This window comes from Arvicanthis niloticus, chromosome 2, assembly GCF_011762505.2.
Source record: "Arvicanthis niloticus isolate mArvNil1 chromosome 2, mArvNil1.pat.X, whole genome shotgun sequence".
NCBI lineage: Eukaryota > Metazoa > Chordata > Mammalia > Rodentia > Muridae > Arvicanthis > Arvicanthis niloticus.
Window position 1 is genome coordinate 1,271,605 of NC_047659.1, and position 13,491 is coordinate 1,285,095.

The 13,491-nt window shown below is 49.2% G+C and overlaps 1 protein-coding gene and 1 long non-coding RNA gene across 2 annotated transcripts in view; one reads left to right on the top strand and one right to left on the bottom strand.

The window, feature by feature from the left end:
- Positions 1–13,298, top strand: part of Adamts13 (ADAM metallopeptidase with thrombospondin type 1 motif 13) — a 29,093-nt gene extending 15,795 nt beyond the window's left edge. The window contains 13 exon segments of the mRNA XM_034495921.2: positions 76–211; positions 287–416; positions 613–798; positions 2,364–2,556; positions 3,382–3,502; positions 5,909–6,038; positions 6,120–6,299; positions 8,480–8,684; positions 9,542–9,854; positions 10,534–10,680; positions 10,832–11,008; positions 12,379–12,563; positions 13,092–13,298. Of these exon segments, the coding sequence (XP_034351812.1) occupies positions 76–211; positions 287–416; positions 613–798; positions 2,364–2,556; positions 3,382–3,502; positions 5,909–6,038; positions 6,120–6,299; positions 8,480–8,684; positions 9,542–9,854; positions 10,534–10,680; positions 10,832–11,008; positions 12,379–12,563; positions 13,092–13,283 (2,295 nt within the window). The 3' untranslated portion in view covers positions 13,284–13,298.
- LOC143441235 (uncharacterized) lies at positions 8,678–13,211 on the bottom strand. Its single transcript, XR_013108453.1, has 3 exons — positions 13,078–13,211; positions 12,741–13,003; positions 8,678–9,422 (listed from the first exon to the last, which is right to left on the bottom strand). It is a non-coding gene; the product is annotated as an uncharacterized LOC143441235 (long non-coding RNA).
- Positions 13,299–13,491: the final 193 nt, after the last annotated feature.

The window sequence follows — 13,491 nt, forward strand, 5'->3', positions numbered from 1 at the left end:
CAGGACAAATGGTTACAAAAGAGACCCCAGGGTGTGCCCTGTTCAGGACCTGAGCTCTCATCTGTCTGGATATAGGTGTACAGACGATACGGAGGTGAATATGGGAATCTTACACATCCAGACATCACCTTTACCTACTTTCAACTGAAGCAACAGGCAGCCTGGGTATGGACCCCTAAGCACGGACCCTGCTCAGTGAGCTGTGGAGCAGGTAAGGCCCAGGGTGAGGCTTGCCCATAGCTCTGCTGGACCCCACGTGGAGGTGGTTGAGCCTTTGCCCTTCCAGGGCTGCGCTGGGTGACCTACAGCTGCCAGGATCAAGCTCAAAACAAGTGGGTGGAGAACGCCCAGTGCCAAGGGAGCCCACAGCCATCTGCATGGCAAGAGCCTTGTGTCTCTGCCCCCTGCTCCCCATAGTAAGTACTAAACTGGGTAGTCACCTGGTTTGTGGTGACTCTTGTGGCCTGGGCAGGCTGAAAAGCATCTTTGTGTGTTGTTTTTCAGTTTTAGTTGCAACTCTGTGGCCTGGGCTCTGTCAGTGTCCTCATTCTGTGAGTGAGGACATCAGGACTTGAGACACACACAGTCACAGAGACAGTCTTTCTTCCTTAGTTGGGTATCCGGAGATTTCAGCCCATGTAGCGTGTCTTGTGGTGGGGGCCTACGGGAGCGGTCACTGCATTGTGTGGAAGCCCAAGACGGCTTCTTAAAGATGCTGCCACCAGCCCGGTGCAGAGCGGTAGCCCAGCAGCCAGCAACAGAGGTGGAAAACTGCAACTCCCAGCCCTGTCCCACCAGGTATGTATATGAAGGTGTGGTGCAGCAGGGCTCCTTGGCCGGGTTTGTCCCTGCACTGAGACCCACCCTTGAGCCCTCTTTTGTTGAAGGCTCTCATCAGCTCCATTCTGGTGACAGACAGTGGTGCCTGAGCATCAACCTTCTCATTATTCAAGAGGTTCTGGGCTACTCATCTCTATCACCGAATCTCTAACACCTGGGTGATATGGGGATGAGACCTGTGAGGATGGTAGCGTGACACTGTGAATGTAAAAGCTCATAGCATTAGTCATCACTGGCACCTCTCCTGCAGTGACCACATGGCTATGACTGAAATATCCTCCATGTCCAAACTGATCTTCACTTATTGGCCTGTTACCAATGGGCTGGATGATCAGCATGGCTTCAGGCTTGTTATCTGTCCAGTGGGAGAGCCCTAGATTATTGGTGGCCCACCAATGGCCCTGGCTCCTTCCTCTTCTCTTACGCATGGCTGACATTGCAATCCTATTGTTAAGTGCAGAGGTATGATTCAGTCTCAGCACCCTTGACGGCACGAGGCAGACATCATGCATTGATGTCATACAGTGAACCATGTGCCAGCCCTCAACTGGTACTGTGAATGCACACGGCACCTGTTGCCCTGCAACAGGGCATGAAGTGTGTTGTTGATAGATTTGGGGAGGAGGTCTTATACCTTTGCTTTTACAAAGCAGTTAAGTAGGACTCTGCCTCCCCAAACCCTAGCCACAGGAGAAGTGTGTGGTTGGCATGCACAAAGTTGTTTTTTTTTTTTTTTTTTTTTTTTTTTTGTTTTTTTTGTTTTTTTTTTTTTTGTTTGTTTTTTTTTCGAGACAGGGTTTCTCTGTATAGCCCTGGCTGTCCTGGAGCTCACTCTGTAGACCAGGCTGGCCTCGAACTCAGAAATCCACCTGCCTCTGCCTCCCAAGTGCTGGGATTAAAGGCGTGCGCCACCACCGCCTGGCCACAAAGTTATTTTTTAATCTTTTTTTTATTTTATTATTTATATGAGTACACGGTCGCTGTCTTCAGACACACCAGAAGAGGGCATCAGATCCTGTTACAGATGGTTGTGAGCCACCATGTGAATTGAATTCAGGACTTCTGGAAGAGCAGTCAGTCTCTTATCCACGGAACCATCTCTCTAGCCCTTAATCTTTTTTTTTTTTAACATGAAATTACAGTTGTTTATTCATTTAGTGTGTATGTGTGCATGCATATACATGTGAGCAAGTCATGGTGCAAGAGTGAGGTCAGAAAACAACTTACCACAGTCAGTTTTCTCCTTCTGACTGCTGGGATCCCCTGGGATCAGACTGTCAGGGTTGGAGGCAGAATCCTTTACTCACCAAGCCATCTTACTGTCCCCACACAGAGTTCTTGTTGAGGAGAACTGAGTTGTGATAAACCAATGTTTCAGAGAAAGCTCCTGAGTTTTATTTCTTAATGGGATCTGTATATTGGAATCCTACATATCAACTCCTCCCATCCACCCTCAGGGGCTGGGCTGTACCCCCCATGAGGCAGCAAGGCGGGGCCTGATGACAGCCCTGTGTTTTCTTCAGATGGGAGGTGTCAGACCCTGGTCCTTGCAAGTCATCTGCCTGTGAAGCAGGTCTGGACTCAAGGAATGTGACATGCGTGCCCAGGGTGGGTGACCGGGAGAAGCCAGCAACTGCAGGTCCCTGCCGCACAGATGAGATGTCACCTATGCTGGAGCCCTGTTTCAGGACTACATGCTCTCCAGACTCGGGTCAGGTGTGTGGATAGGATAGGAAGGTAGGCAGGAGTCCTGGGTAATTTATTAACCATGAGAATGAAAAACACAGGTTGTCATCTTCCTGCAGGCCAGAGTGAGGAATGCTGTCTGAGGAACACCCTGTCAGAGAACACACTTAAAGTGTTTCTGAAAGGGATGAGCTAGGCTGAGAGAAAATAGAGCCTGCTTGTTGCTGTTATTGAGGGGCTGAGAACCAAATCCAAGGCCTTCAGTATGCTAGGCAGGCACTCTCCCATTGAGCTATAACCCTGGTCTTTTCCTTCATATATTTTAAATTTTGAGACAATGTCTCACTAAATTGCTTGCAACCTGTCTATAGCTCAAGAAGGTCTTGAACTTTCAGTGCTTCTGCCCAGGGCTCCTAAGTTGTAGGGACCACACACCTGTGCCACGAGGCACAGCAAGAAAAGAATTCTCCAACTACTATGAAAGTGATTCTTCCAACTTTTGCCTGGCATCCATGGACTTCAGGCTGATGCTGCTGTCTGGCAGAGGGCCTTGGATTCTTCTGGGCTAGGGACTGCAGGGTCAAGTATGCTTGCAAATCCACTCCTGCTCCTTAGCCCCCAGATACATCCCACAGACACCACTTGGAACGATAAGGAACCTTCACAGGCCAAAGTGAGGTGCATAGTAAGGGCTTCACCAAGGGGCAGGGTGCCGGTCTTCCCAGAGAGCAGCAGGGAGGGAACCCAGTGTGTTTGGAATAGTCCCTCTTCCCTCATGACAAGGAGAGGAGGGAGGCTGGCTGCTCCAAGGCAGAAGCCAGAATGTCAGACTCACCTGCTCATTGCTCTCTTTAGGTGGGCACCATGTCTCTGGGAGAGGAGGCTCCATCCCCAGTAGGCAGTGACAAGCCAGGCTCTCAGGCTGAACATGTGTGGACTCCTCTGGTGGGGCTGTGCTCCATTTCTTGTGGGAGAGGTGAGAATCTAAGGACATTTGTAAAATTCTATTACTTCTCTTTTTGTTTTGTTTTGTTTTGTTTTTCCAGACAGGGTTTCTCTGTGTAGCCCTGGCTGTCCTGGAACTCACTCTGTAGACCAGGTTGGCCTCGAACTCAGAAATCCGCCTGCCTCTGCCTCCCAAGTGCTGGGATTAAAGGCGTGCGCCACCACCGCCCGGCTCTATTACTTGTTTTATCTACCCACATTCTGCCTAGATTAGTGCTAAAGAAGGGTTGGCGACCAGAAAGCCAGACTATGTGAGTATGGCACCCAGATAAGTCATCTAAATGAGTCTCATATCTGAATGGAAAGTAAAGATAAATCCTGGCACCTAAGACTGTGTCCCTTACAGTCCTACAGAGCTGTGACCAAACCAACCACCAAAGCTGAAAACAGTCATTTTAAAGATACACTGTACTCTCTCTCTCTTCCTTATTGTGAAACACACACACACACACACACACACACACACACACACACACCACATCACATTAAAAAATATGTATTTTGTGTATATGTGGCCTGTGTGTATGTATGTGTGTGTAGCCTTGGAAGTCAAAAGAGGCATCAGATCCCCCAGAAATAGTTACAGATGTTTGTGAACTGCCACATGGTGCCAGGATCTGAACCCATGACCTCTGCAAGACCTCCTAACCGCTGAGCCACCTCACCAGCCCTAACTCTGAAACATTTTTAGTGTTTCACTCAGTGGCAATAATCTTGTTGTGTGGCCACTGGCACCATCCATCTCTAGAAGATTACATCCTTCCAATATAGACCCTGTCTTCATTAAACACCAACATTCACCACCTTTCAGCCCCTGGCCGCCTACACTAAGGCTGTGACTCCTACCTCTGACACCAGCTGTGTGCAATGTGTCACTCTGTGACTGGCTTCTGTCAACTAGCTTCATTCATGTTGTAACGGTGCTGGAATCCCTTCTTGACCCCCAGGAGTGTTCTGCTGTATGTCTGGCCTGTGCTGGTTTGGGTCACCGTGAGGGACAGCTACTTGCACTCTCCTTTCAGCTTTCCTTAGCAGCGCTGCTCTGAACATGGGCCTGTGTACCCCAGCCTAGCTTTTGGTCCTGGTGGACACAGGACAAGGAATTGCAGAGTCATGTTGCCAAGCTATGTTCAGCTTTTGCAGGCCTCGCTGCACTGTTTTTCAGAACGGAATTTCACATCCCTATCAGTGAGCACCGGGTCCTAGTTTCTCCACATCCTTGTCAATATTTGCTGTTTTCTGAGCTTTCAATAGAGAAAGGTGTGAGAAGACACACATCTTTAAACAGACCTAACTACTTACCACACCTGTTTAGAACTGTTCAGAAAGAGATTCCTAAGGGATGGATGGAGGAAACCAACACTAATAATACCTTTTTAATGGATGCATCAGGATCTCATGTAGTTCAGGTTGGTCTCTATGTAGCCAAGGATGGCCCAGAATTCCTAATCTTCCCACCTCCATTTCTTGAGTGTTGGGATTGTAGACTTGTGCCACCACACATAGTACTTAGTTATTTATTAAATGTTTTATTATATTGTGTGTATGTATGTATCTGTGTATGTATGTATCTGTGTATTATGAGTCTATGTATGTATGAGTCTATGTATGTATGTATGTATGTATGTATGTATGTATGTATGTATGTAAGGTTTTGCACATGAGTGCATGCCCAGCAGAGGGCAGAAAAGGACTTGAGGTCTCTGAGCCTGGAGTACAGGCTGGTCTGAGCTGCCTAATGTGAGTACTGAAAATTGAACGTGGGTCCTTGAAAAGAGCAGTGTGACCTCTTAGCCATAGAACTAGCTCCTGTCCACATGCAGTTACTGTGTAGTACTGGGATTGAACCCAGGGCTGTGTGCATGGTGGACAAGCACTCTGCCAACCGAGCTCCACCCCCATCCCCATCCTTAAGAGACATTCCTTAAGCAAAGATATTTATGCTTCCACATTTACACACATGCACAGACACACACACACACACACACACACACACACACACACACACTGTATTTTGTTATCTCTGCTATCCTCTGATTTCTTTTTCTCTTCAGCAAGTCCCCTCCTACTTTTATATCTTAGTTTATTTGCTTGTCTGTGGCTGCTGTATTGAAGTAGAATTGCTTCCACGAGCTCGTGTAGAGGTCAAGAGACACCGGCTTCCAACAGCAGGCACCTTTCACTATTCAATCACTATAAATGACTGTGCTAGGTAGAGACCATTGTATGGAAACCAGGAGATCAAAGGGGTTAAGTCACTTGTCCAAGTGCACACAGCTGGTAAGATGCAGATGGATCTTGGCTTTAGAGCTGACAAGGAACAAATGCTGTAGTCCTTGAAAGCTGGGTCAAGGGCATTCCTGCTTCTTTCTGGCAGGTCTGAAGGAACTGTATTTCCTGTGCATGGATTCTGTCCTCAAGATGCCTGTCCAGGAAGAGCTATGTGGTGTGGCTAGTAAGCCCCCGAGCCGGTGGGAGGTCTGCAGGGTTCGCCCATGTCCTGCTCGGTGAGTTGGGAGGGTTAGTGCAGGGGAAGGAATCTGATCCCAGGGTTGATCTCCTATGAAGCCTTGGTTTTCTTCCTTCAGGTGGGAGACTCAAGTCTTGGCACCGTGCCCAGTAACCTGTGGAGGCGGGCAAGTGCCACTGGCTGTTCGTTGTGTGCGGCTGGACCATGGCCGCCCTGTGTCTGTAGCTCACTCTAAGTGCTGGCCAGTGCCTAGGCCACACTCCTTTGAGGACTGCAGCCCTGAGCCTTGTCCTGCTAGGTGAGTATCTTGCCTGGGAGATAGGCAGCCATGGATCTGTATTAGGCTCTGCCATCAGGCCCAGATGAAATAAAGTACACTTGTGGGTTCTGGGATGGTGATAACGTAGGCACATTAAAAAAAAATCTATTTAGTTAATGTTTATGAAACAGGGTCTCACTATGTGGCCCTGGCTGGCCTAGAATTTGTAAACCAGGCTAGCCTGGAACTCACAGAGACCCACTTATCTCTGCCTCAAAAGTGTGCAACATGGCTCTTGGCCATCCATCTGTCTGTCCGTCCGTCTATCCACCCACCTACCCACTCATCCACCCACCCACCCATCCACTTATCTATCTATCTATCTATCTATCTATCTATCTATCTATCTATCTATCATCTATCTATCTATCTATCTATCATCTATCTATCTATCTATCTATCTATCTATCTATCATCTATCTATCATCTATCTATCTATCTATCTATCTATCTATCTATCTATCTATCTATCTATCATCTATCTATCATCTATCTATCATCTATCTATCTATCTATCTATCTATCATCTATCATCTATCTAATCCTGGGGCTTTGTGCATGTTAGACAAGCACTCTAGCACTGAACTATATTCCCAGCTCCCCTTTTTCCTTTTATGTCAAGACAGGATCTCACAAGATGCTCATTAGCTTCACTCTGTAGCCCAGGTGAACTTAGGACCCTTGGCTTGTGCCACCTGGTCTAGTCAGGCACACATGTTGATAGAGCATTTAGTCACTGCTTATTCTAATTTACTGAATACCTGCTGTGCCCAGGTACACAGAGAGTCCCGTACTGTGCCTGTGGTGTGGGCTCTGGTCTCCAAGGCTCATGGACAGGACAATCATGAAGATATCCTGCCTGACATCCAGGGCCAGGGCTTGTCTCACCCATGAGGCCTGTATCCCAGAACCCTGTCCTTTCAGGTGACAGAGTAGGGCTTGCTGGGGGCTTGCCCAGTGTACATGGAGTACAATTATTCTGGAGCTCTGGAGATTTCAAGGGCGAGTGATAGCTCAACTCTGCATGAAAAGGCAGGGATGCCTTTCCCAGCAGAAACAGGAGCTACTCCCACAGTCTGCTAAGCTTTTAAAAAAGGTGTATTTAGTTTATGTATAAGTACTCTATCTGCATGTACACCTGCATGCCAGAAGAGGGCATCCCATCCCAGAATAGTTGGTTGTGAGCCACCATGTGGTTGCTGGGAATTGAACTTTGGGAAGAGCAGCCAGTGCTCTTAAGAACTGAGCCATCTCTCCAGCCCCACGCCAATGCTATTTTTTTTTTTTAAAAATCAGGTTGTTTGACTTTTCCTTCTGTATATGTAATGATTTTAAATTTTGTAGCTTAGCATCTACTGGACCCACAGCACCTGTGTCTTGCCTTCTTTATTTTTGCTGAAGTTCCCTATCTGTGCTCTTTGCTTTTGCATGTTATAGTTTAGGATTTTTTTTCCTTTTTTTTTTTTTTTTGAGACAGTGTCTTATGCAGCCCAGGCTAGCTTCAAACTCTCTATGTAACTGAAGATAGCCTTGGACTGTTGAACCTCAGGCCTTCACTTCTCAAGTGTAGGGAAGACAGGCATGTGGCACCCCCCCCCCCCCCAGCTAAACCTTTCTTTGTTTGTTCTATAGGAACTGCATGCACATGTGAGTTCTGGTACCACTGAGGTGTTCTGTGGTCACTCTAACCTGCACTGATCTGTCTACAGTCTCTCTTCTTTGTAGGGCACTAGTTTCTCAGCTAGGCATGATTCTTTCTCAAAGGGCACATAGGCAACTTTAGTTTAATGGCCACAATAAGGCATATTTGCTATGGCTCCTAGAGGGCAGAAGTTAATCATGCCCATCTGGCAGTGTATAGAACAACCCCTCCCCTCCCCCAGGACAAAATTATGTAGGGTCAGATGCCAGTGGTGCAAGGTGCAGGCCATACACACCTGAAGTGGAGTCTTGGTCTGGCTCACACCATTGCCTCGGTTCCCAAGGGTCCCAGAGCAGCACTGGTCCAATCCATGACACAAACACGAAGGGCAACATTGAAGTTCAGTGAGGTCAGTGGAGACCATGGCCAGAGACTGTGCAGATCATTGTTGCAGAAGCCAGGGGTCTTCAATAGTCCCATACACAGAGGCTGTCATTGGGATCTTCTCTTCCTGCAGATGGAAAGTCCTGTCCCTTGGCCCATGCTCAGCCAGCTGTGGCCTTGGCACTGCCACACAAATGGTGGCCTGCATGCAGCTTGACCAAGGCCATGACAATGAGGTGAATGAAACTTTTTGTAAGGCTCTGGTGCGGCCCCTGGCCAGTGTCCCCTGCCTCGTTGCTGACTGTGCATACCGATGGCACATCGGTACCTGGACAGAGGTAAGGCTGGTCCTGGTCCTGGGACTTTAGTTGAGGCTAAGGAAGGCATCAGCAAGGGATCCTTGTGCATAAGAGGGCCTATGGTCCTTATTCACTGTGACCCCTGTTAGAAGGGGAGAGTCTGCTGTGTCCCTTAGAGCAAGGGACACAGCAAGGCATGGAGACCCAGACAGCTGGGCTTTGAGAGGCCAGGGGTCTGCAGATTCTGGAAGCCCCAATACCAAACAGACTAGTGTCATCTTATGACAAGCACCCAACAAATCACTAGAGAGACCAAGGTGGGTAGGGCGTGGATCCCCTGGGAGGAGCTCATTCAAAGCTGTAGGCAGCACAGAGACAGAAGGGATAGGATAAACTGCTCACATCACCTTGGTCAGAAGGACTCTGGGCATAAGATGAGGACAGAACTGGCAGTAGGGCAGGACAAACACTAGATGCAATGTCAAATGAACTGGTCCCTTCTCTAAGGCCCCGAGGGACAAAGAGATTTATTTAGTTTATGTATATGAGTGCTCTATCTGCACGTATACCTGCATGCCAGAAGAGGGCATTAGATCCCAGTATAGATGGTTGTGGCCACCGTGTTTTTCCTGGAATTGAACTCAGGGCTTCTGGAAGAGCAGACAGTGCTCTTAACTACTGAGCCATCTCTCCATGGCTGGACTTCGAGACCAGAATCCCAGGTCTTGTATACATGTGAGCCCCCAAAAGACATCTCTTTAGCTCCAGTCTCCTCACCTGTAAAGCAGAAACATTAGCTGCTTCTCAGTGTATGGTGCTTGTCACACCACAGTGTCCTGTGGTCACTCTGTCTTGCTGCTCTTTGACAAGCTCACCGTGACCTTCTTTCCTGACAGTGCTCTGTCTCCTGTGGGGAAGGCATCCAGCGCCGGCATGACACCTGCCTTGGACCCCAGGCCCAAGTGCCTGTGCCAGCCAACTTCTGCCAACACCTGCCCAAGCCAGTGACTGTGAGAGGCTGCTGGGCTGGACCCTGTGCAGGGCAGGAGATCTCCCGCTCACTGACTCACACGGAAGCTACTCTTCCCAGTCAGACCCAGGCTGCTGTTACTGTTGCCTCTCTGCAGTGGACCCAGCCCCAAGCCCAGGCCCGCACCCTATTCCCAGCCTCCCAGTCTCTGGGGCTCCAGGAAAACCTGGAAGAGCCTGGTTAGGTTTCTTCCTGCTTCCTGTTGGGAAAGTTGGCATCTCACAGGATAAGCACTCAGGTGCTAGACCATGTATTGTTGAGCTCAGGGCCTCCTTCCCATCTGGCAAAGGGAAGCCACACTTTTTACATGTGTATGTTCATGTTTGTGTGTATGCAAGTGTGTGCGTGTACGTGTGCGTGTGTAGGCCACAGGACAACCTTGGGTGTCATTTCTCAGGAATTGTCTATCTTGTTTTAGACAGGATCTTTCATTGGCTTGGAGCTTGCCCAAGTAGGTTAGGCTGGCTGGTTGAGCCCAGGAATCCACCTGTCTTTGCCTTCTCAGTGCTGGGACTTCAAGTGTGAACCTCCAAAAAATATAGGCTCTGAGGATTGAACTTAGGTCCCTATGCTTACAAAAAAGCCCTTTCCTGACTGAGCCATCTTTCCAGCTCAAAAACCACACTTTTACTTCCATCCCCACCAAATAACTTGAAGGTTGCAGGGTCAGGAGTTCAGGTCCATGTGGTCCATAGCCCACACACCACACTGCCTCCTTTTCCCTGAAGCACAGAGAAGTGGCCTAGTACTTTGGATGGTGACAATTGCTGTAACATATAGCCCCCTTCTCAGCCCCTGCCAGCTCTGGGTTCCAGCCCTGCTCTGGTCTGGTCACCTCACTCCTTTTCTCCTTGGTAGGTGCCTGTGGAAGGCAGTACCTGGAACCCACAGGAATCATTGACATGCGAAGTAAAGGACAGCTAGACTGTGTGGTGGCCATTGGGAGACCTCTAGGTGAAGTGCTGACCCTCCAAATCCTCGAGAGCTCCCTCAAGTGTAGTGCAGGTACATCCAGAGGTGTGTGGGCTTATAAGGTAGAAAACTCAGGGGAATGTGCCCTCTACTTTGTCACATGAGGGAGAGTGGAACTCAGCCCTGAGTCGCTGCTGCCAGCTTGGAGGAGGGGTACTGGTTCCTCACTGCCCGCCCTTTCTAGGGGAGCTGCTGCTGCTCTGGGGTAGGTTCACATGGAGGAAGATATGCTGGAAGATGCTTGGCATGACTTTCAGCACCAAAACCAACACGTTGGTGGTGAGGCAGCACCGTGTTGTGCCAGGAGGTGGAGTGTTGCTACAGTACCGGAGTCGACCTGCCCCGGCGACCCTCCACAAAGGTACACCGGCTGCCTGGGCCTCCTACCTTCTCACTGGGTGGGTGAGTCTTTGTTGCTGTGGACAGGGCCATGGGCAGGGCAGGAGACAGCTGGCCACAAAGGAAACTGGGAGCAGGCAACATCTTTCACGTGGTCAGGATGGAGTTCCTCTGTGGCCATGAAGCCAGATGGGTGGCTGTAGATATCCTGTTCTTGTCCCATTCCTCAGGCCACTCACTGTCTCATTCCCTTGACCCTGGTCTTCAGTTCTTTCGAGGTCCTCTCAGGCCTGTGAGCCACTTTTCCTCAGCCTGCTTCCTGTGACTTGTACGTGTACGCTAGCACCCACAAGGAAGATGCCTGCACTATATATTCCGCAGAAAGAGGGCATCTCATGGATTCCCAATTTACCCAGGACCCAAAAAGTATCCTCTTGATCACCTCAGGGTTTTAAAGGCAAAGTGCAAGATGACTGAAGATATCTTACCTCGCCAACTCCAGACATTTTTGCATGCCCCAGGCCTCATGTGAAAACGATACAACAGGGGTGTTGTCTCTGTAAAGACTTTGTGTTATCACCCCCCTCCTCTCCCCCAGCCTCTGCCCACAGGGAGCTGTGCTGGCCGCAAAGTCCCACGGGAAGCCCACTGGATTCCTCCTCATTGCTTCTCATTTCTCACATGCAGACACTCTGCCTCGAGAGAGGCTTAGCTGCAGCGGGGTTCCCACTGACGATAGCACTGGACAGCATAACCAAACTCAACTTCTCCACCAGTTTGACATTTTAATTACTGTGTACCTCAGTTTATTGACTCCTCTTTTTAAATACCCTGGCCAAAACATGCCACTGTTCCCTTCTCCCCATGAAGGGCACCAAAGCCTTTCAGTTCCTTTAAAAATTATCTTACTTACTACAATGTACGTATGTGGGCATGTGCATGGCATGACGTGGGTGTGGAGGACAGAGGGCAACCCCACAGAATCAGTTTTCTCCTTTTTATCTTTACATGGGTTCCTGGGATTGAACTCATATCACCAGGCTTGTTAAGCAAGAAGCAAAAGCCTTTCCGCACTCGTCAGCTAGCCTTTCCCTTAAAGGAAACGTTAGTGTGTCTGTGGGGGTCGGGGGTGGGTGGAAACAGGGTTAGAGGTTCTTTCTTGCCATGTGGGTCCTGAGAATCAGACTTAAGTTGTCAGGCTTGTACAAAACCCTTCTCCTGCTGAGCCATCCCTGCCTGCTGGTCTGGGATCACTGCCTGAAGCTAGTCTATTAGAAGTGGTTAGAGAGAAGGCTGGGCAGCAGGGAAGGAAGAGTCAGTCAGGGACCATCCTGGTGTCAGTAATCTCTCTGAGGTGGCCCTCCCCCAGTCTATCCTTGTTCTTGTCTGCAGGATGTGACAGGCAGCTCTTTGGACCTCAGGGTGAAATTGTGAGTCCCTCACTGAGCCCAGACGTGAGGAAGGCAGGGACCTGCAGGGTCTTCATCAGTGTGGCTCCACAGGCCCGCATTGCCATCCGTGCCCTGGCCAGTGATGTGGGCACTGCTTCTGAGGGGACCTATGCCAACTATGTCTTGGTGAGGCCACTAAGATGGGGACAAAAAATGTGGTAATCTTTTGATGTGAATCTGGATACTGTCTCTAGGAAGGAGGGGGGGAGTGCTGGGTCTGGGGGACATTTTTAGCTTATTTTTTATCCAAAACTTCAAGACTACTGGAAAGAATGAGAAGAAGGGTTTCCTCCACTCACTCACCAACAAATACTTGTGGCTCTACCCCCAAGAAGGAAGAGAGAAGGTCTTTCCTGTTGACCATGGGTGGAAGCATCATTTTCATGTCTGCTGTTTTTGTTTTCAGAAGAGCATATGTAAGGTTGAGAATTTGTATGCCCTATAAGGCATCAGATCATCTCAGGCTTAGTCTTGAGCAGGATCCCAGCTCTTGCACCTGGGGAGGGGGCCCAAAATCTCTGAGCTTCAGTTTCTTGGGTAGAACAGAGTGTCCCTCATGTGGGCTCCTGTAAGAAACAAACATGATTCTGAGAAGCCAAGAGTTTATAAATAATGATCACTCATGGCCTGTTCTGGCTACCTGCTTTTCCACAGGTCAGGGATATCCACAGTCTGAAGACCACGACATTTTGGGGGCAGCAGGTGCTCTACTGGGAGTCCGAAGGCAGCGAGGCTGAACTGGAGTTTAGCCCTGGCTTCCTGGAGACGCATGCCAGCCTTCAGGGTCAGTACTGGACCATCCCACCGAGGACACCGGAACAGGACAAAAGTCTGGTTCTGTCCTAGATTTCTTTCCAACAGCCGGCCTGGAAAGGGAGGCAACCCTACTCGGGAAAGAGGTGACCGTCCCTGGAGTATGCAACTCTAGACTCTTGAGAGGTTCTAATGCCTGCTAGCCTTAGGGAACCTCTTTTAGTGACCTTTTCCAGGTGCAGAAGGACCACGATTGGGAGGTAGAGATCAAAAAAGCAGTCCTAGCCCTCAGTGGTTAATA